The sequence below is a fragment of the Megalops cyprinoides genome, chromosome 8 (genome assembly GCF_013368585.1).
Source record: "Megalops cyprinoides isolate fMegCyp1 chromosome 8, fMegCyp1.pri, whole genome shotgun sequence".
Taxonomy (NCBI): Eukaryota; Metazoa; Chordata; class Actinopteri; order Elopiformes; family Megalopidae; genus Megalops; species Megalops cyprinoides.
Window position 1 is genome coordinate 3,921,029 of NC_050590.1, and position 22,057 is coordinate 3,943,085.

The following is a 22,057-nucleotide window of genomic DNA, read 5'->3' on the forward strand; positions in this document are numbered from 1 at the left end:
AACCAGCAACCTAATGGTTACAAGCTCTGCTCTTAACCACCACGCCTCACTGCTGTCACACTGTTAAAGCCCTCAGTGTCACAGTACTCGAGTGAATTCTGAGGCTCGTGTAGATCTTTATTAAACTGTTAAGGTCACTGCAGACCACAGCAATTTATTACGGAGCTGTGTCTGAGATGCACTAGGGACCGTAGCGGAATATTAATGTGCCGTATGTAAAGGGCACTAGGCATTATGGGTAATATTCCTGCACCTTTTCTAAAGGGTGCCAGGCATCATGGGTAATATTACTGTGCTATGTCTAAAGGGTGCCAGGCATCATGGGTAATATTACTGTGCTATGTCTAAAGGGAGCCAGGCATCATGGGTAATATTACTGTGCTATGTCTAAAGGGTATTAGGTATCATGGGTAATATTACTGTGCTATGTCTAAAGGGAGCCAGGCATCATGGGTAATATTACTGTGCTATGTCTAAAGGGTATTAGGTATCATGGGTAATATTACTGTGCTATGTCTAAAGGGTGCCAGGCATCATGGGTAATATTACTGTGCTATGTCTAAAGGGTATTAGGTATCATGGGTAATATTACTGTGCTATGTCTAAAGGGTGCCAGGCATCATGGGTAATATTACTGTGCTATGTCTAAAGGGTGCCAGGCATCATGGGTAATATTACTGTGCTATGTCTAAAGGGAGCCAGGCATCATGGGTAATATCACTGTGCTATGTCTAAAGGGTATTAGGTATCATGGGTAATATTACTGTGCTATGTCTAAAGGGTGCCAGGCATCATGGGTAATATTACTGTGCTATGTCTAAAGGGTGCCAGGCATCATGGGTAATATTACTGTGCTATGTCTAAAGGGTGCCAGGCATCATGGGTAATATTACTGTGCTATGTCTAAAGGGAGCCAGGCATCATGGGTAATATTACTGTGCTATGTCTAAAGGGTATTAGGTATCATGGGTAATATTACTGTGCTATGTCTAAAGGGTGCCAGGCATCATGGGTAATATTACTGTGCTATGTCTAAAGGGTATTAGGTATCATGGGTAATATTACTGTGCTATGTCTAAAGGGTGCCAGGCATCATGGGTAATATTACTGTGCTATGTCTAAAGGGTGCCAGGCATCATGGGTAATATTACTGTGCTATGTCTAAAGGGAGCCAGGCATCATGGGTAATATTACTGTGCTATGTCTAAAGGGTATTAGGTATCATGGGTAATATTACTGTGCTATGTCTAAAGGGTGCCAGGCATCATGGGTAATATTACTGTGCTATGTCTAAAGGGAGCCAGGCATCATGGGTAATATTCCTGCGCTATGTCTAAAAGTTGCTAGGGATCATGGGTAATTTTCCTGGTCTGTGGTCCTTCACCCCTGCCTTGTGCATGTGCAGACATACATTGGGCCTGTACTCATCTCTGTCAACCCCTTCAAGCAGATGCCATACTTCGGGGACAAGGAGGTGGAGATGTACCAGGGGGCGGTAAGTGTGACATTTCCCATCTGAGGATTATGCAGCAGTGGAGTCCAGAGAACTGCAGCGTTTTTGGTTTATTTTGTGACATTCTATGACTTGGATCCAAAGTGCGAGGGACACACCATTGTAAAGTCTAACCAAGGGGAATATATTTTAAAACAAGCAAGAAAAAGAATTTATTTTTTCCATTTTTTTTGTCTTTACAGTAATAAAGGTAATATTTGTCAAATGGACTGTGAGTTCTGCTTCTTCAGTGTCTTCAATTGGCACGACGTCCTCAGGAGTTTCCCCCACAGATTGAAAATGTCTGGCACTACCTTGGAAGCACATCTTGTTCAGATTTCTGCTCTTTTAAATATTCTTGGCCCTCAAACTACAGACAATCTTGGCGCCCAAATTAGACATTTGGTAAACGTAATTTATTTAAAATGTCTGGGAGCACTCAATTAAAGCCATTAAACTCCAGCGTTCACAACCAGATTATATTAGAAAATCCACTTTATTCTTTAGTTTTGCTTGCCTTAGCTGTTACTGTAGCTGCTCCTTTATGATCTAGTAAATGGATTCCTTGTTTTCTCCCCTTTTCGCTGTGACAGGCCCAGTATGAGAACCCCCCTCACATTTACGCCTTGGCCGACAACATGTACAGAAACATGATGATTGACCGGGAGAACCAGTGTGTCATTATCAGGTATGGGGAAAAAAGATGGCTACTCCAGGACTGCGAATGCCTCATATGTTAAGTTTGCCAGATGGAAATTGGTGACAGAAAACAAAATTATCTCAAATTTGCTTCTGAGTTTTAACATAAAGCCAGAGGGTCATATTTTACCAGTGCATGTTGGCTTTACAGGTGTGTTTAAAGTACTCTTGGATATTCAAAATGTCCCCAAATATTCTGGCCGCCTAGTGGAAGTCTGGAACTCAAAAGATGCTTTCTCAGGATTCCAAAGACATGGGGTTCTTTGATTGGTTACCACACAAGGGAAGAGCTGTGTCACATGGTTACCAAGTAGGGTGGTGGTGTGGAGAAGTGGTTAATGCAACGATTCCTAAGTGGGCCGCTACCTTTGTTCCTTTGAGCGTGCTAGCTACTTAACATGGATCTCCTCAAGTGATTAGGCGTATGAATAGGCAGAAGGAAAAAAAAAAAAAAAAAACTAACATGTGTCAGTAGCCCTGGATAGGAGAGTCTGTGAAGCACATAAGTAATGCTTGGTGCTGTGTCACCTGAGAAGTGTAGAGGTACTGTAGTGCTTATCTCTTGGTGAACGGGCCCTGCCTCAGCGCTTTTCCCACGTTACTGTATTTTCAGAGCGAGCGGCTGGCAGTACAGTCAGCCACATAAAAGGGATGGAAGTGGGATAGCAGAAGGCCAGATTAGCAGACAAAGCGACCTGTGAAATTGCTGTCTATGCATTGTGGTCGGCATCACAATGCCAGACACTTTTTTTTTTCCCTGTTGTAAAAAGCATGTAAAAGCCATACACGAAATGAGCCGTTTGAGATGATGAAGCAGGATTGAGTATGTTTTTTCTTGAGTTTCTTTTGTTTTTGTTTTTTTTTTTTTCTTCAGTTTTTTTCTTTTCGGGAAATACTGTCTGAAAAAAGACGCAGGGCAGAATTGCTTCAGAAAACACTGGGCCGGTTCCCACTGAATGGTAATAACACAGTGCTGCTCAAAATATTGTATAAATGCTTATCTTGGGGAGTCCCACACACATAGAAGGATGGTTCAATGATAGCCTTCATTGTCACGTGACAATTAAATTCACCGCAGAGCCTTGGTCTCAGTATTTAGGGCTATCCTGGTTGCTGGTAATGCCTGTTTAAGAGCATGTTTGCAATGGTAAGCTTGATCAGGCAGCTCCGGGGCATGGTTGTGGGTCTTCCCCTTGTGCACAAAGATCAAGCTCCCTGCTTCAGTTCCCAGTTTGATTTTATCGCACAGGTTTGCCAAAATCTGCTTTCCCAGCTCCTTGTTTTGCTCCAGAGCAGGTTGAATTGCGAACACTACCTTATGAAGCTCTATTAACCCCATTGAAGTTCATCTGTTCGGACTTTTTGGCAGTTAATTTCTCCTTTTGTTCATAATTCTCAGTTCTCTTTTATTAACTCAACAATTGTCAATTACAGGGGGTTTCCCCTGCACCATAGATTTAGTAGCTCCTGTGGATACAAAAAGAAATGGAAAAGGGTACATCCATCTCACAGGAAACAATGGCAGTAGGAAAATTGTTGTTCTGTTTCAGTAACCAAAAAAGCTCATTGAAGAGCTCGCTTGAGGAGGAAGTGAGATTGCACAATATGATGATAGCCGAGGTCAGTAAGCATTCAGAATGAATCATTCAACAACACCTGGGTCTCACAGGCTGAGAATTGCCATTGCTTTACTGATGTAGCAATGGTACATCTGCTACAGGTTTTGTATTCCACCAACAGGACACAACAAGTGATATGATTGGCTAACTGAGATACAGACAGAGGTATCTGTACTCCTGTTCTCTCTGGGTGATGGTGTCATTTTCCTACAGTGGATGTTCATGGCCTCACATTACTAAAATCCATTACACAGGATCGGAAGCACGTCTTTATATGTCTTTATAAACGCAAATAATTGGGTCACTGGATATCATATTTTACACATGATGCACTGAAATTGGAGTATCTTCGTGTAAGATGTTAGAAAAGGCACTTGTAGCTGTTGAAAATATGTGTGCTGGGTGTGATATTTACTCAGCTGGACATTTGCAGATATGACTTGACAAAAATGGCCAGTGTTGTCTGAGGGCTGGATGGTGGTGACTGCTTTGTCTGAAAGTACAGGGCACTATAGCTGTGGCTCTCTTGTCCGTGTCTGGCCAGTAGTTCTGGGAGGAAGTTAACAATGTGTTTGGGCTCTGACTGCTGTGTAATTACAAAACAAATGGGAAACACCCCGATGGAGTTTAAAAATAGGACCCATTAACTCAAGCCCTTACTTAGAGGGGAATCTAGCTGCACAAACACCCAGAGCGCCAGGGCAGGAGAAAGAGGTGCATGTAGATGTTCAGCGTGGTATCACCGGAGCACAGTGGGAAAGAGGGCAGAGGCAATGCTAGATCAGCACCGGCACAATAAGCAGGCTCGGTGTGTGCCAATATGTAACTGTGTGACTGCAGAGGAATTAATCAGATATGAATTTCCATACAAATGAAGGACGAAGGTTGCATTTGGTGTAGTTATAGCGGAGCTTTGTTGGGCTTGGAGTCTGATGAAGGGATCGTCCCTGGCTGTGGGCCGAGGTTGCTGACCTGCTGTGCGGACATCAAAAACGTGGAAAGGAACGGGGGGGGGAAGGTGGGGTGGAGGAGGGATGCCGTGAACAGCTGACACAGAAAGGAAGTGGTGAGTGGGGCTTTTATAGATGCGGACGGGACCGGCTTGTCTGGTTTTTTATGAATTGTGTAGGTTGTAGATTGTCTGTAAATTCTCTTGGAACTTCAATAGACAGGCTTTTCGCTGTAATATAATGCATGAGGTTGGACATTGGGGTCATCCCAGTGTGGCAGCCTCTGCTCCCGTGCAGGGGTGCTGAAGCAAGACAAATGCAATCCTTCGTTACGCTCACGCACGACCGACTGCCGTCGCTCACGCTGCAAGTCAAACGGTGCGCCACGGCGGAGCGGGTGCCCGTCGGACGATAGGCGTGACTCTGCTGACGTCATCTGAGCAACTTGCACGATCCCAGTGAGACACGGTGCTGTTCCTGGTGGGGCAAATTCAACCTTGTTACATCAGTGTGGGGATCCCTGTCATTGGCGGCGGTCATGGCTGGTGTAGAGCTCAGCCTGCACTTAAGAGAAGCGCCTTATTAACTGAGCCACTTGGGAACCCTAGAATATCATTTTTAAAATAAGGAAAGTGAATAAGCTGAGACGTTACATAAAGCGACACTGTAACGAAGGGCGAGAGCAGTCACCCCGCCCTTGGGTCTTGGGTTGTAACAGACACCCACAGCATCCTTAGACTAAGAGTATCATTCTTTCGCTGTGCAGATTCAAAGGGATTGCACCAACATGGTTACCCTTTAAAAAGGAAATAAAAACAGGGAACTGCTGTGATCTGCCGCCAGACCACATGTCTGAGTGCTTTTGATTCTGTCGAGCATAAAGGGAAGGAGGAGATAGGGAATGCGAGAGGTGTAAGAGAAAGACCTGGGTCCTAGTACTCGTATCACAACATGTTTGCAACTCCCGGACCAGGGTGAGTTGTTTTTTTTTTTGTAGTGTAGCTGATGTAATTGCAGGGTCACTTAAAAAAAGGGATAAGAACCGGCACAGGAAAACAGATGTCCAAGGACAGGATATTGGCTAAAAATATGTGATGTGGTAAATCAGGAAGTTTTAAAAATAAGCCTGATCCCAGGTCAGCGCTGCTGTGAGGTGGAATGTTTCACTTCTCTGTTTGTCCAATTGTGACATCACTGCTGATGCCCTGCTGACTGGCATTCATAAGTCATTCAGAAAGAGGGCCTCGCCTTGCTTCTAACACACACACACACACACACACACACACACACACACACACACACACTCACGCACGCACGCATACACACACGCACGCATCCACACACGCACGCATCCATACACGCATATACACACACACACACACATAGTACACTCCAATTCATACTTTTTGACAAAGGCAGCCTTAACAATGTCTGGTTATGAAATATTTTTTGAAGTGGAAAAACTATAATTCAATTTGAAAGATGCATGAGAATTCCATTAAGAAAACATCCACATTTTAAAAAAATTTTAGTCACTGACAGTTCACCACTTCATTTGAATTTATTGGGAATAGGTTGCTGTAAATAGGGTTTTGATAAATCCTGTTTGCCCCTCTTAAAATCTGTCTTAGCAAGGATTTGCAAAGCATGTTGCCGAACACTGGAACTCAGCAACCTGGAAAATAGTTTATTTTGAGACTCTCACATGTTGGAAAAAACAACAAAAACAAATGGTGGAATTTTCGTCATCTTACCAATAAATGGTTATTGATTCAGTTAAGTCTGTATGGTTGTATTGTTTAGAGCTGGGTGCACTCCATATTTTTCATGAAATTTGAGTCCATTCAAAATCGCCATATTTGAGTAATATTTCCATAATCGCCAGTTGGTGGTTATTGATAAATTAACAAAATAGGAACCCTATTCCGAAATGCAGAGTACCTCTCTCTCGATGTGAAGTGCCTGTTGCTCGTGCCTCTAATTACGGTTTGTTTCCTGTTTTTGTTTTGGTTTTTTTTTAAGTGGAGAGAGTGGCGCTGGGAAGACCGTGGCAGCGAAGTACATCATGAGCTACATCTCCAGAGTGTCTGGTGGAGGGCCCAGAGTCCAGGTACGACTGCAGAAAGTCGAATGCACAGCTCCTTGTGGAGGACTTGTGAAAACGTGGCTTAGTTTTGCCTAACAGCGTTTGAGATGCATATCAGCAGCACGTGGTCCACATACACCCGCTGTCGGTCAGGATGTGGGCTCCCAGCCACCATAATGCTTAGCATCTCTTTAGCATGTTCAGTTTCCCTGTTTGACATCACTTCAGAGTGAAGAGCCAGTAACTGAGATAGCGAGCTTGTCTTTTCCTGTGCTCTGTCTCCTGGAGCTCCATCCTCTCCTGAATGTCTCATGAACTATGAACTATGTCGCATAATTCCCCCATCCTCTGCCGCCTTTCCTGTGACCCGTCTGTCATCTCCTGGCTACTGTCTGCCGGACTGTCACATCTGGATCCGTAATGTGACACCGTTCTTCACTGTAGCCATCCGCTGTTCCCAGCTGGCGCCTTTCAGCCCCATGCAAATCAAATGTGTTACTGCTTCTTTGTCCCTAAAGTCAGACCATGGAAATGAGGCTCAGAGCCAGCATCCTCTCCCTTCACATCCTGTATCCAGCTTTCACCAGCGTCTGCCAGTCCTCTTACGTCCATGACATCACAGAGTGCATGGTGTTGATTACACCAGCACGGACTGGTTGAACTTCGTCTTTCAGTGAGGAGGAAAATCTGTGTAATTATAACCCAAATGGCACCTGTGCTTCTGTTTAGGGACAAAGGTCAGGAATGCAAAGGATTCTAGAATAACACCACTCCACTCTTGCCTGGAGTGAAAGGAGAATAGACATAGAGAGTCTTCCCCCACATCACGTTGCTGGTTTAAAAAGTCCTCTGGCATGCAGTTCTGTACAGATGATGGGTATCCAGGCAGCATGCGCTCTTCTAGAAAGTTCCAGCAAAGGGCACGCTGCCCTGGACAGCATGCGTTTCGGAGGGGCGGTGTGCCGCATCGTGCTGTTCCTCACCCTCCCACTGTCTCTCCTTTCAGCACGTCAAAGACATCATCCTCCAGTCAAACCCCCTGCTGGAGGCCTTTGGGAATGCCAAGACCCTCAGGAACAACAACTCCAGCAGATTTGTAAGCACTCCATGTCTTCTCTTCTTTTTTAAATTCCAGAAAAGGGGAGGGGGTGGGGGTGAGTTCAGATTGGAGGCAGTTTGTCCTTTGACTTACTATAAAAACCACTAGGTCACCCCCAAAGTAGCCCGAAGAAGGTTCAGTTTAAACAGAACTGGAGTTGTAGAGGCTGTGAACAAAAAAAAAAAATTAGATTTTGTTTGTAGTTTGTATGACATATAATTGCTCTTTCCCCTCTCAGTTTGGCTGGGGCAGTTGACTTTGGGTGAGGTCTGTAAAACCGAAGCTGTAGGGACATGAGATCAGGCTCAGAAAGGGGACACACTGATCACAGAGTGAGGGAACACTGCCACGCCTTAAAGCACCATCACGATCACACCTCCAGCCGGGTCTCTGAGGCCCTCTACTGTGAGTCACCACACACACAGAGCTGAATCCTCACATTTGAATAGCATTGTATTCCTTTTATTATTGTTTTTATAAGCATGTGCAGGTCAACTATGTTGTGACCACTTTTTCCTAATGACACACACCTACCTGTGGGCATTACATTACATTATGTTACATCATTATTCCCCCATCAAAACATGTTATCAATGGCACTTAGCCTAATGGGACTGAGATAGTGGGAAATGGACGCGTGACAGGTGGGGCTACAGGTGTTTGTCTGGGGACTCGGCCCCTTTCTGAAAATCAGCTCCTCAGTTTTTAGGCTTCCCTCTCAGATTCAAACGCTCCACTGTTACGTTTCAGGGGAAATACTTCGAGATCCAGTTCAGCTCAGGCGGAGAGCCAGACGGCGGGAAAATCTCCAACTTCCTGTTGGAAAAGTCACGGGTCGTCATGAGAAACCCCGGGGAGAGGAGCTTCCACATATTCTATCAGGTGAGAAAACTCCGCAAAAGAGCGCACGTGAGGCCTTTTCACCTTTTGCGTTTGCTTGTGCGTGTCCATGTGTCAGGGCCTAGTTTGCCCTTGAATTTTCCTTAGCCTTGGAGAGCAAGGAGGGACGTTTGGTTCCTGAAAGCAGGTTGTTTTTCTTCCTTCTCCTTGCCTGAGGTCTGTGGCTGTGGAAGAGGTGGTTTCACTTTCCCGTAATACAATTTCCTGTCATTCTGAGACTCAGCGCAGAATATAGCGCAGCGTCTCTGAAATAACATTGATTTAGCTGAATGCTGATGCATCTTTCTGATGACTCAGACTACCCGACAGATTAAATGGATTTTTTTTTTTTTTGCCTGTTAAGTGCTCCTCCTCCAGCTTATTCCACTGAATAAGTAATACGAGCTTCATTGCAGGGGTTTATAATTTATACTCCTAAATTATTTAGGAGGGGACAATTATGTGGAATGTGGCACTAATAAGCTGCTGTCTTGTGTTTTTCGTAGCTCATAGAAGGAGCCAGCGGTGATCAGAAGAGCCATCTTGGCATCACAGATTTAGATTACTACAGTTACCTCAATCAGTCAGGGTCCTACAAAGTGGATGACATCAACGACAGGAGTGATTTTCAGGAGACAATGGTGAGCCCCCCCAGGTGCTGACGGAGTCTATGTGGACAGCTCAGGGATGAGGGGCACAATAGCCATGGAACGGCCTGAAAAAAGGATTTCCTCTCACACGAAAATAGATGTTTTATTCATCTGTCTCATGAGTATGAGGTCAGTTCTCTTCTGCAGGCCTGTCTGATTACTTCTCAGTCTCCCTCCCACTGCTCCCGTTTATTAATACTGACATTTTTTGGAGGGCAGTTGGCTGAGTGTGTGCTTGGTATGGACATCACCCTCTCTGGGGTTTACACTGCTGTGGATTTAAATTTTGCAGAAAAAAAATGTGTGCAATGCATGCAATGTGTGAAGATTATAAAGTGAAGATTTGAAAGCTGTTTCTCTCTCACTGCTGCGTGTGCTGCTCACTGCTGAAACATGCTGTGCCCCCCCCCCAGCATGCCATGGGTGTGATCGGGATCAAGCCGGAGGACCGCGCCCTGGTCCTGCAGATCGTGGCAGGGGTGCTGCACCTGGGCAACATCAGCTTCAAAGAGGCGGGGAACTACGCCGCGGTGGAGAGCGAGGAGTGTAAGCATGCCAGCGAGGAAGCTTTCGTTGCTCTCTCTGCCTGTCACCACCCTCCGAGGTGTCCCGAGCTGCCTCTCTGAGACAGAAGGGAGAGCATATTTTAGCCTCCTGGCTGCTGCTCCCATCCACGATTTCGCTCTGTTAGTCCAGGATTCTGGCCAAACTCTGTGCCCGCGCTGAATTACCAGAGGAAAATAAAGCGCGATTTCTGGGTCTGGGCGTAATGCATCACCACATGAAATTATGCAGAGGAATTTTGTATTTCCTTCTCCCCTCCCCCCAACCATTCACCCCCAGATTGAATGATGAATGGCTCTGGTTGCCATGGTACAGAGGTTCTCTGTTCTGTGTGGCAGCATCTCTGCTGTGGGTGCAGTTCCTTAGCCTGACTCCATTCCTATGCAGCACAAATCCTCAGGTACAGCCCCGCAATTGACACCCTCTCCCCGTGTGCACCGTGGCTAGGCAGCAGCGTGCTGTAGTCATTCAGCACCAAAGGTGTTTATCGGTTTGATTGCCATGTGGGCACTGCTGTTGTAGTCTTGAGTGAGGGTACAGCTAAGCATTTCAGTAAAATGGTATATAAACTATGCAAGTCTCTCTGAAAAAGAGCATCTGCTAATGTCATTGTAATGACTGCTCTCTCTCAGCGTGTGCTGTCACTGCTATCTCTCAGTACGTTCTGTGACTCTGCTCTCTCTCAGTATGTTCTGTGACTCTGCTCTCTCTCAGTACGTTCTGTGACTCTGCTCTCTCTCAGTACACTCTGTGACTCTGCTCTCTCTCAGTATGTTCTGTGACTCTGCTCTGTCTCAGTACACTCTGTGACTCTGCTCTCTCTCAGTACACTCTGTGACTCTGCTCTCTCTCAGTATGTTCTGTGACTCTGCTCTCTCTCAGTACACTCTGTGACTCTGCTCTCTCTCAGTATGTTCTGTGACTCTGCTCTGTCTCAGTACACTCTGTGACTCTGCTCTCTCTCAGTACACTCTGTGACTCTGCTCTCTCTCAGTATGTTCTGTGACTCTGCTCTCTCTCAGTACACTCTGTGACTCTGCTCTCTCTCAGTACACTCTGTGACTCTGCTCTCTCTCAGTATGTTCTGTGACTCTGCTCTCTCTCAGTACACTCTGTGACTCTGCTCTCTCTCAGTACACTCTGTGACTCTGCTCTCTCTCAGTATGTTCTGTGACTCTGTCATCTCCGCCCCGCAGTCCTGGCATTCCCTGCTTACCTGCTGGGCATCGATCAGCAGCGCCTGAAGGAGAAGCTCACCAGCCGCACGATGGACAGCAAGTGGGGCGGAAAGTCAGAGTCCATCGACGTGACGCTGAACGTGGAGCAGGCCTGCTACACCCGTGACGCCCTCTCCAAGGCCCTGCATGCCCGAGTCTTTGACTTCCTGGTGGAGGTAGAGTCACGCCATCTCCCTCTCTCTTGTGCTTCTATCCATGATCTAAAACATTTTCCTCAGGCTGATGTACGGCTGCTCTCACTCATTACATTTCATTACATTACGTTCATTTAGCAGACACTTTTATCCAAAACTACTTTCCATGAGCAACAGTGTCAGACCAGGCTAACACCACTCCCAGACTAGTGAGTGTGAGCACAGTGCCATTCAAGCACTACTACAAGCTGACTTGTGCTAACCACTCCTTACCATGTGGTGAGCTGTTCTGAATGGCAGGCCTGGTTAACGCCACTCATAAGCACAGTGCACTCCGCCATTGTGGCTCCTGACTCTGCTGCCATGGTAGAAGCTGAGGGCAGTATCTCAATGTGAATAATGTAGTAATAACACGAGGAGCTGGAATGTGCAGGAATGCCTCTCTGATGGTGTCTGCTCTGGGAACTGGATCCAGAGCGAGTTTAGGAATGCCCCTCCTCTGGTCCCTTTCTCACAATCACCTCTGACCTTTGGATACATGCCAATATCCAAGCTGTATCCAAGGGGCAGAGGTCAAAGAGTCAGACAGCTCACTTTGGGTTGTAAGAGGAGGTCATCTCACAAAAGTGATTATAAGCATCATACTTTTGTCATTTTAAAATGCATTACAAACTGGTGCAATAAGATTTTTTGTAGATTATGCTGCATGTTTGGTTGTATCCTTTGTGCAGCGTTAATAGCAATAAATTAATAAAATTGTTAGTGACATTTAGTGTTTTGTTCAATGGGTACATATTTGAAATTGAATCACAAGGAAACTTTATTTGAATGAACCCAGCCCACAGCAGGTAGATACTTAACTTAAATGTTTGGCACCTTTGACAAAAGATTTTCCCTTGGTGTTGTGTTCGCTTTCAGGTTCTGTTGAGGATTCTTAGGCTACATTCAGACTGCAGCTAAAAATGGCCCAATTACGATTTTTCCCTCATGTGTGACCCAGTTCAGATGTTTTTAGAATAGAGTGAACAGCAAAAAAATACATGAAGTTGCATCTTTTCCATCCCGATTTGGGTCACATGAACATGGGGAAATAAATCGGATATACAGTCATGCGACTTGCATGTGACCTGTGTGTGGAGGTTCAAATCAGGATTTAGCTCCTTTAAAGTGACCCAAGTAATTTTTACGTCACTTTGCACAGGAAAGTTTACCCTCGTCATTATAGTTGTGTATGACTTCACAGACATTATGACTTTTGTAGTTGCTTATATACCCGCGCGGGATATTTCAGGATGGAGGTCTGTCCACACTGATATCAGAATATGAACAGTTTGACTGAAACATCAGATCTGAGCAACAATACGGAATTGAGTGTTAAAGCCTGCAGTCTGACTGTAGCATTAGTCTGTGTCTTATATGAAAACTGCAGTCAACAATAGCATAATCAGTTCTTTGTCAGATTATCATACAATAATACAGTGTTGTCTTTTTTCAGTCTATCAACAAGGCCATGGTGAAGGACCACCAAGAGTTAAATATAGGGGTATTGGATATTTATGGTTTTGAAATTTTCCAGGTAAGTGCAATGTTGTTCACACCGGCAGATTTATTTTATCAGATTTTGCTGGATTAAATAATAAATGACAAAGAATGGCAAGGTGAAGTACACTGTCATAAAACTCTGAATTTACAGTGAATGTTTTTCGAGGGTGAGGAGTGCATATGCCTGACTGTATACCTGAATAGCAAAACTTAAATGTCATATATAATTAGACCTGACATCTTTTAAGTGGAACTTCATATTCTTCTATATTTTTTTAAGAGGCGCAAACATTGTTGTTCTGATGAATATCATATCTTGATTCAGGTGGCAAGTGGGTCTCCCCTAATCCAATTATCTGTTTGTTTATATGCATACTAATGAGTTTTTAGATGAATAATGCCATCCTGGACAGTATTTATAAATGCACATTTGATTGATTTAATTGGAGTGCATTAAACTAAACCATTATTAATGTGGGTTTTTATCATATTAATGCATTTTGTTTCAACAAGTGTTTTATGCTAATCCATAATCTACCTTTCATGATTTGTGACTCCTTAGTTGGCCCAGAAAAGATGAATCATAACTATGTAATGTTATTCCATCAATAATAATATATCAAAAATAAATAAACACCTAATAAATGGTATTATAATTGCGCTAGTAGAGCATAAGATGAAATATATTGAAAAACATGCATATAGTAAACAGTTATTTTTCTGCAATGTGTATTCTTTGTTGTTTATGATTATAATCAGTTGAAGGAATTTTTAATATTGGAGCATTTTTGTCATACCTGACTTACTTTTTGCTGTTGTTTTCTTTGCAGAAAAATGGGTTTGAACAGTTCTGCATCAACTTTGTGAATGAAAAACTCCAGCAGATCTTTATAGAACTCACACTGAAAGCTGAGCAGGTAACCCAAGATGTGTTCTGAATAGTTTTATCACCATGTGAATACGAAGTCTTGCAGTCTTTCAGCGTGCTTCTCTCCGCCATAGAATCCACAGTAAAGCACACCAATAAGGGCACTCCTGTGCTGAACTTCCTGTTACCCAGAAGGCCTCAGTGTCACATGTGGCCCTCATGGCTTTAGTGCACATGCTTTCTGCCTCCTGCCCTCCTGACCTCCGTGTTTCCTCTCCTCCAGGAGGAGTATGTACAAGAAGGCATCCGATGGACCCCCATAGAGTACTTCAACAATAAGATCGTGTGTGACCTCATTGAGAGCAAGGTACTGTAGGAAACGTTGCATTTTCCAGGCTCCCCCAGGCGAGCGGAGCTTATCTTCCCATCACACATGCTTCACATGCTAGCCCACCTGCTCCTACTCACATACAGCAGAAAGCACTGGTTCCCACACTCCTTTTTTCAGTCCATTGAACACAGAATAAGGTTACCGAGCTATACAGCTCAGTGGCATATCCAACATCATGTTCTCCCTAAAATTTTAAGGACCCCCACACTCTCTTGATCTTATGATGTCACTATCCAAAATGTTGTTGTACTTTTAGCAGTGCAAACTATGTGATTTCTTGATTTGAAGTGATCCTTGAATGAACTAACACTCATTAGCCTTGTATTACACTGTTGGTGTTTGTTTTTCTTGCTCTCCCACAGTAGAGAGATTTATGCCTGCAGGTGCAGACTGAAATGCCTCATTAATTTTAAATTTTTGTGTGAATGAAGCTGGGTGGTTTTTTTTTTTTGGTCATGCTATGTCTTACAGCAAGATAAATTCAGCTTCATGGCATAATGTAATTTCCTCTGCTAATTAAAGATATGCTGCTGAAAAATATGTAGATAATGGTTTTCAGCTGTGAAATGCTCTGGACTTCCCCCTGATACCACAAGTGGATGCATGATTAGTAAAAGTTTAATAAAATTATATGTTACTTGGAGAGAGAGCCACTGAAAATGGGGAGCCCTAAAGAGGAACTGTTGCAGTTTTGACAGCACTGATTTATGTTTGACATTCGTACATGGAGAGAATATGTAACCTCAGTGACAGAGAATACAGATTACTTTCCCTGTGATTTCTGCTCCAAGCCTGTAGATGTGAATTTTGATATGAATTTAAAAAGAGAATGTATAGCTTTTATTCTGGAAAGGGAATAAAACCTGTGGCCAGGCCTGTGGCGGAGTTAGTAATGGATTCAGAGACCGTACAGCTGCATGTCTGCTGTGGGAGAGCTGTAGTGTCATCTGTCTGTGATGGAAGCTAGAAGGCAGCTGTAGGTTATGGAATTAAGAGACAGAGATTTAGGGCAATCCGACCGAACATGGGAAAACCACAATCAGCTCCAGGGCTACCAACTAAAGTCTGAATACTGCGATGTGGCCACTTTTTCAACCAAAAAAATATTACTTCAAAATGTGTAAGTCAAACTGTTTCACTTGTATTGCATGTGAAGCATGCCGTCTGTTTATAGCTTAAATGTTAGTCTGAGACAGCGAAATTGTTTGGTGCAATGCCGATATTTCCACTCTGAATCCCTGGCTGTGTATTTCCTGTTTATGGTGGTTGCTGCTCAGAGCAGCTCAGTTCTGATGCATTATGGGAGGCAGCACTCAACAGCTCAACTCAGTGCATGTATCTTTTTTTTTCCCAGAATCCTCCAGGTATCATGAGTATCCTGGATGATGTGTGCGCCACCATGCATGCAGTGGGCGAGGGTGCAGACCAGACCATGCTGCAGAAGCTGCGAATGCAGATCAACTCCCACGAGCACTTCAACAGCTGGAATCAGGGCTTCATCATTCACCACTACGCCGGCAAGGTACTCCTCTCATTAAACTGCAGTACTTCATATTAAACTACAGTACAATAAATATAAAACTGCATGATTCACCTTTATGTCGATGATTAATTGACAGGTGTGCTGTGCCAGTCTATGTCACGGCTCTCACTGGGCCGCTCTCACCTGTGTGTCATTTCTCTCACAGGTGTCCTACGACGCGGAGGGCTTCTGTGAGAGGAACCGGGACGTTCTGTTCACAGACCTCATCGAGCTGATGCAGAGCAGTGACATGTAGGTGGCAACTTAAAAACGTTCAGGTAGAATGGAGCACCTGCAGGTGACCTGGAAGAAGATGGATTTAGACCATTTTTGCATCTGCGTCATAAATGGAGCTAAAACTCCAACTGTAAAACAGCCCCTCTATGATACTCTGACTGCTCTTTAGTGGGATGAGGTCAGCATGGTCTGCCGTGCTCTGTAGAGGAACCCTGTTCAGCCTGCTCATACCTGGGCTCTGCACAGCGTAATCTGACTTTGCGAGGTCCTTTCAGATCCTGATTTAGACCCAGTGTGGCTCCCTTAGATACAAGCATGTGGACAGGCACGCTCATGCAGACACACACACACACACACACAGGCATGCAGATACAAGTGTACAGGCATCCAAAGACACACACACGTGTGCTTAAACATGCATACACACAAAGGCAGACATGCACAAACACAGTCAGTGCAAACACAGGCATAAGCATGCACACAGATACAACAACACAAACTCTCAAATGAACAGGGGATCCTCCCCTACACACACACACACACACACACACAGACACACATAAATTCAGTTCTAACATTTGCATAAAATGGAATTCTCATTGTCTTATTGCCAAATGCTTGTCCGTTTCCACACCTGCAGCTGTGTCCTGAATCCATTGTTCCTTTGTGAGTGAATACAAATACTGCCATGGTGAAACTGTATTGATAAACAAGCATGCATAGCTTCATGCTTTTATCCTTATTTGGTAACAACATGATTTCAGACAAGGATACGTAGACCTGGAAGATTTTTAAGTTATTTTAAAGTTAACTAGATGCTCATATTGAGGCTGGACCCCACAGCCTGGATTCAATTCCAGCCATGTCAGAATCTGACAATGCATGATTGAATGCATATGCATACTGAATGCATAAATGATGTTTCCAAACAGACTTGCTTAAACAGGGGAAACCATAAGAAGTTAAAAAAAAGCTGTAAAGAAAAGGCAAAAAGGAAACAATTAACATATCTATCACCCAAATTATTATCATATTGATCCGATGACCAGTGTGACTGCTCAGGTGAAGGTACAGCAGACTCTCCATGACTAATTTTAGACCAGATTACTAAAGGAACATTTTTCTGAAGGAGAACGTACTATACAGACTGCAGCACTCTGACCTTTAAAGTGCTTTTTGTAATGGTAAGGCCTGCGTGAAAAAGCTAAGAATAACCATATTAATATAATTCCCTATATTATTCCATTTTTCATATGTGTCTCACAGCATTGGGGAAATTGACTATGTGTGTCACTCTGGATCTGCTAAGTGGTAGTAATGTACTGGCATGTAATGGAAGCAGAATTATTCCAATTAGCCAAATTTGGACTCTAATGCTCAATAATGATGTGATTCGCAGCACTGGGTCAGAATTATGAATGCTGAAGATAAAAATGATTACAAGAAAATTAGAAATTATAAAATAAGGCTGTATCTGCAAAATCAGTCATTGTTTTTCTCTGGTTTTGTTTGGTTCTGCTCGGCAGATCTTTCATCCGGGCCATGTTCCCTGAGAGCCTCAACGCGGACAAGAAAGGCAGACCCACTACGGCAGGCAGCAAGATCAAGGTGTGTTGGGCTGAAGGTCATTTTGTGAAAGGTTTATGCTCCTCATGTGTCTAGCAGCTGGTTTCACCTGGCCTTTGGTGTTACCTGGACCTTGGTTTCACTTAACCTTTGGTCTGACTTGGCCCTTGGTGTCACCTGGCTGTTGGTGTCACCTGGCCTTTGGTGTAACCTGGGCTTTGGTCTGACCTGGCCCTTGGTGTCACCTGGCTGTTGGTGTCACCTGGCCTTTGGTGTAACCTGGGCTTTGGTCTGACCTGGCCCTTGGTGTCACCTGGCTGTTGGTGTCACCTGGCCTTTGGTGTAACCTGGGCTTTGGTCTGACCTGGCCCTTGGTGTCACCTGGCTGTTGGTGTCACCTGGCCTTTGGTGTAACCTGGGCTTTGGTCTGACCTGGCCCTTGGTGTCACCTGGCTGTTGGTGTCACCTGGCTGTTGGTGTAACCTGGGCTTTGGTGTAACCTGGGCTTTGGTCTGACCTGGCCCTTGGTGTCACCTGGCTGTTGGTGTCACCTGGCCTTTGGTGTAACCTGGGCTTTGGTCTGACCTGGCCCTTGGTGTCACCTGGCTGTTGGTGTCACCTGGCCTTTGGTGTAACCTGGGCTTTGGTCTGACCTGGCCCTTGGTGTCACCTGGCTGTTGGTGTCACCTGGCCTTTGGTGTAACCTGGGCTTTGGTCTGACCTGGCCCTTGGTGTCACCTGGCTGTTGGTGTCACCTGGCTGTTGGTGTAACCTGGGCTTTGGTGTAACCTGGGCTTTGGTCTGACCTGGCCCTTGGTGTCACCTGGCTGTTGGTGTCACCTGGCTGTTGGTGTAACCTGGGCTTTGGTGTAACCTGGGCTTTGGTGTCACCTGGCTGTTGGTGTAACCTGGGCTTTGGTCTGACCTGGCCCTTGGTGTAACCTGGGCTTTGGTGTCACCTGGGCTTTGGTCTGACCTGGCCCTTGGTGTCACCTGGCTGTTGGTGTCACCTGGCCTTTGGTGTAACCTGGGCTTTGGTCTGACCTGGCCCTTGGTGTCACCTGGCTGTTGGTGTCACCTGGCCTTTGGTGTAACCTGGGCTTTGGTCTGACCTGGGCTTTGGTGTCACCTGGCTGTTGGTGTAACCTGGGCTTTGGTCTGACCTGGGCTTTGGTGTCACCTGGCTGTTGGTGTAACCTGGGCTTTGGTCTGACCTGGGCTTTGGTGTCACCTGGCTGTTGGTGTAACCTGGGCTTTGGTCTGACCTGGCCCTTGGTGTAACCTGGGCTTTGGCTTCAATTGAATCACAAGTTCATCTGTGTTGTGGTCTCACCTTCACCACCCTTACCCTGTTCCCTGTGGAACATGGGAGGACAGCCCTACCTGGCCAATGTATGTTTAACTGTGGTTCAGTTAGGATCTCATATCCATGACCTGGCAGCCTGACAGCCTTCTCCCCCTTGTTGTCCTTCTGCTCTCCCCTGCAGAAACAGGCCAATGACCTGGTGGGCACCCTGATGAAGTGCACCCCACACTACATCCGCTGCATCAAGCCCAACGAGACCAAGAAGCCCAAGGACTGGGAGGAGTCGAGGTGAGCAGCACTCGCTGATGTCACTCTCCATGACCATTGTGACATTTTACATTTACATTTATTCATTTGGCAGACTTATTATTTATTCATTTTATACAAAGCGACTTACATAGGTTCTTTACAATGTTATCCATTTATACAGCTGGATATTTTTACTGAGACAACTGTGGGTTAAGTACCTTGCCTAAGGGTACAGCAGCAGTGTCCCAGCAGGGATTGATCCGGCAACCTTTTGGTTACGAGTCCTGCTCCTTAACCACTATGCTACACTGCCGTGACATCATAGGGAGCCTGTAATTGCCTCTGCACCTCATTGGTCCACGGAGACCTTGTGCATGGCTCATTTAGTTTTCCAGCAGCTGATGACTGGAATGGGTTAGAGACTGAAAGTGCGTGATTTTCTATTAGCAACAGTTGATTTGCACCCTATGCCTGTATCTACTTATCATCCAATGTCCTGGACAGGTTGTTACTTAAAGTTACTTGAAAATGAAGTCGTGATGGCAGGGAGAACAGGTGTAACTTCAGGTCTGAGTCCTGCTCTCATCGCTAATGACGTCACTTTCAAAAACCCACGAAGCCTGCAGCTCTAATCAGGCTGTTTCTTTCAAAATTGCCCTTTTTTCATTTTTTTTCTATCACCAATTTCCCTTTAAGGGAGCCGTTGGGTACAAGATGTACTGATGGAGCATGCTGCATTGTTCAGGGAGTAATGGACTTCCTGTTGTGTGGCGGCGAGCGGAGCTCCAGTTAGGCTGTTTTAATTAGAGCTGGGGCCGCAGTTTTCTTCAGAAGCACGTGCGCTTTCAGGGAATCTTGTGGGAAGCAGAGCAAAAACAGGCTGAAAAGCCAGATACTTTAGGGACTAAACCAGCACCTGGGTCTGTTCCTCCGAGCTCACCATCACAGTCTTCATTTAACATGTACATCTAATTGGTGCTGGAAATTAATTGGAAGTTCTGTGGAAAATGTCTGCACGTCTGTGAAAAGGAACCCCTGGGAACATGGTTGGATGTACAAAGCGCACACTAACAGACCACCACACTCACAAGGCTGAATCGTGCTTATCCAGCCAAGCGCTCCTGTTTCCTGTGAGTTTGGGTTTTCTCTCCCCACCCTAGGAGTCCTCTAATTGAGTCAGTGTCCTTGAATAACCCCAATTACTGCACCAAACTCCATTTCAGCCTGAGGACTCTGAGTTGTTGAATGCTGGAGCAATTATGGAGAAGGTAGACATTTCAGCGCGAGAGTAATGTTAATGTGTTGACGCTTTGTTTTGTCACATTTGCATGCAGTTTCAGGCCTGTGTGCTCTCCGCTGATGTGACTAATGAGGCAGGGCAGAGGGTTATGTGTTCCTGTCAATCATGTGTGGGTTCCGCCCCCTTCCAGGGTCAAACACCAGGTGGAGTACCTGGGCCTAAAGGAGAACATCCGTGTGCGACGTGCTGGGTACGCCTACAGGAGGGTCTTCCGGAAGTTCCTCAACAGGTGCGGTACCTGCCACTTCCAATCTCTACTGCTCCCCCCCCTTCTCTCTCTCTCTCACTGCTGACTCGCTCCCTCATTATGGAGGAGTTTCTTAATGCTTCATAAAACTTTGTCAGGGTTCGGCTCAGAGCAATCCAAAATCGGATAATAATTTAAATGAATTAAAATATAACATAGTCCACTTCTAGTGGTCTATGTCTATGTCTCAGTCTGTGGTGGTTTTACTGTGGTGCTTAACCTATAATGATGAGTGCAATATGAAACAGTATTAGAATAGAACAGAGGAGAGTAGAATAGAACAGAATGGATAGTTGTATGCTGTAGATATGTAAGCATGCACATACATGAACTTCAGAAAAAAGGCTGGAGTGATTTTCCTGGAGGGAGTTGTTGCTCTCGCTGTGTCTCTATGCAGGGGCTATCTGCCCTGGAACACTGCTGTTTCCATAGCAACACATACCATATGAATGCTGCTGACCTCTGCCTGACCCGGCTCGTGTGTGAGACGTCCGTGCGGTCCGTCATGCTAAGAGGGGTCAGGGACCGCTGCTGCTGGGTCTGTGGGGTTCTCTGGCTGTGTCCGCCCATTGCTGCGTCTGCCCCCCCCCTCCCGGGTGCCCTGACTGTTTCTCTGCGTGACGAGGGGGTCAGCCTCGCAGGGCAGCAGGAAGTGCTCACTTTGTGAATGTTTGTGTTGGCGAGGCGCAGGGAACGGGCTGTGCGCTCGGCCTGCTGGGAAGGGGACCGTGGCTGGAATGCAGAGGGGCAGGGGCTACAGCCTGGGGGGGCGTGAGACACCCTCACCACCCCCCCACTCTCCCCCCAACCCCCACTTCACTGGAGAGGAGAGACAGATGTAGCACTGCCTCTAATGGCTTGGCTCTGACTCCAATGCATAGTGTCTTACTGTAAGCCCAAAACACAGATGCACAAGAGGCTACTTCTGGTTAAGGGGCCTGTGGACAGAGGCACACAGTATGATGCACGCGCTTACACACACACACACACACACACACACACACACACACACACACACACACACACACACACACACACACACACACACACACACACATACACACACACACACATACACGCACACACACCTTACGTGCATGTTAATGTTTTATTTGAATCCACAGATATATCAATACACAAATTTTACAAAAGCATTCAAATATAGGTTATCAAGATGCTGAGACCTTGTGTCCTTAGTGCTTTTGAGCAAATTAATGATGTATAACTGGAACTATAATGTTTTTTTTCTGTGATAAGGGTATATAGAGCGCTGTCTCTTTTGTTGTGGCTTCCAGTAACTGATTAAACAGAGCAGTGGTTCATAAACCTCCTGAATGAGAATGCACACACACAGTTTCATAACCAGCTCAGCTGATTGACAGCTAATAATCAAACATGCAATTTCCTGCACTGTTGGGG

At 45.4% G+C, this 22,057-nt stretch overlaps 1 protein-coding gene across 1 annotated transcript in view; it reads left to right on the plus strand.

Moving 5' to 3' along the window:
• Positions 1–22,057, plus strand: part of LOC118782167 (unconventional myosin-Ie-like) — a 47,962-nt gene that overhangs the window by 15,145 nt on the left and 10,760 nt on the right. Inside the window, exons 3-18 of the mRNA XM_036535457.1 lie at positions 1,406–1,495; positions 2,086–2,180; positions 6,783–6,870; positions 7,853–7,942; positions 8,696–8,827; positions 9,331–9,465; positions 9,888–10,020; positions 11,235–11,431; positions 12,906–12,986; positions 13,783–13,869; positions 14,104–14,187; positions 15,566–15,733; positions 15,900–15,985; positions 17,497–17,578; positions 19,024–19,130; positions 20,522–20,620. Of these exons, the coding sequence (XP_036391350.1) occupies positions 1,406–1,495; positions 2,086–2,180; positions 6,783–6,870; positions 7,853–7,942; positions 8,696–8,827; positions 9,331–9,465; positions 9,888–10,020; positions 11,235–11,431; positions 12,906–12,986; positions 13,783–13,869; positions 14,104–14,187; positions 15,566–15,733; positions 15,900–15,985; positions 17,497–17,578; positions 19,024–19,130; positions 20,522–20,620 (1,754 nt within the window). The remainder of the gene's footprint in view (positions 1–1,405; positions 1,496–2,085; positions 2,181–6,782; positions 6,871–7,852; positions 7,943–8,695; positions 8,828–9,330; positions 9,466–9,887; positions 10,021–11,234; positions 11,432–12,905; positions 12,987–13,782; positions 13,870–14,103; positions 14,188–15,565; positions 15,734–15,899; positions 15,986–17,496; positions 17,579–19,023; positions 19,131–20,521; positions 20,621–22,057) is intronic.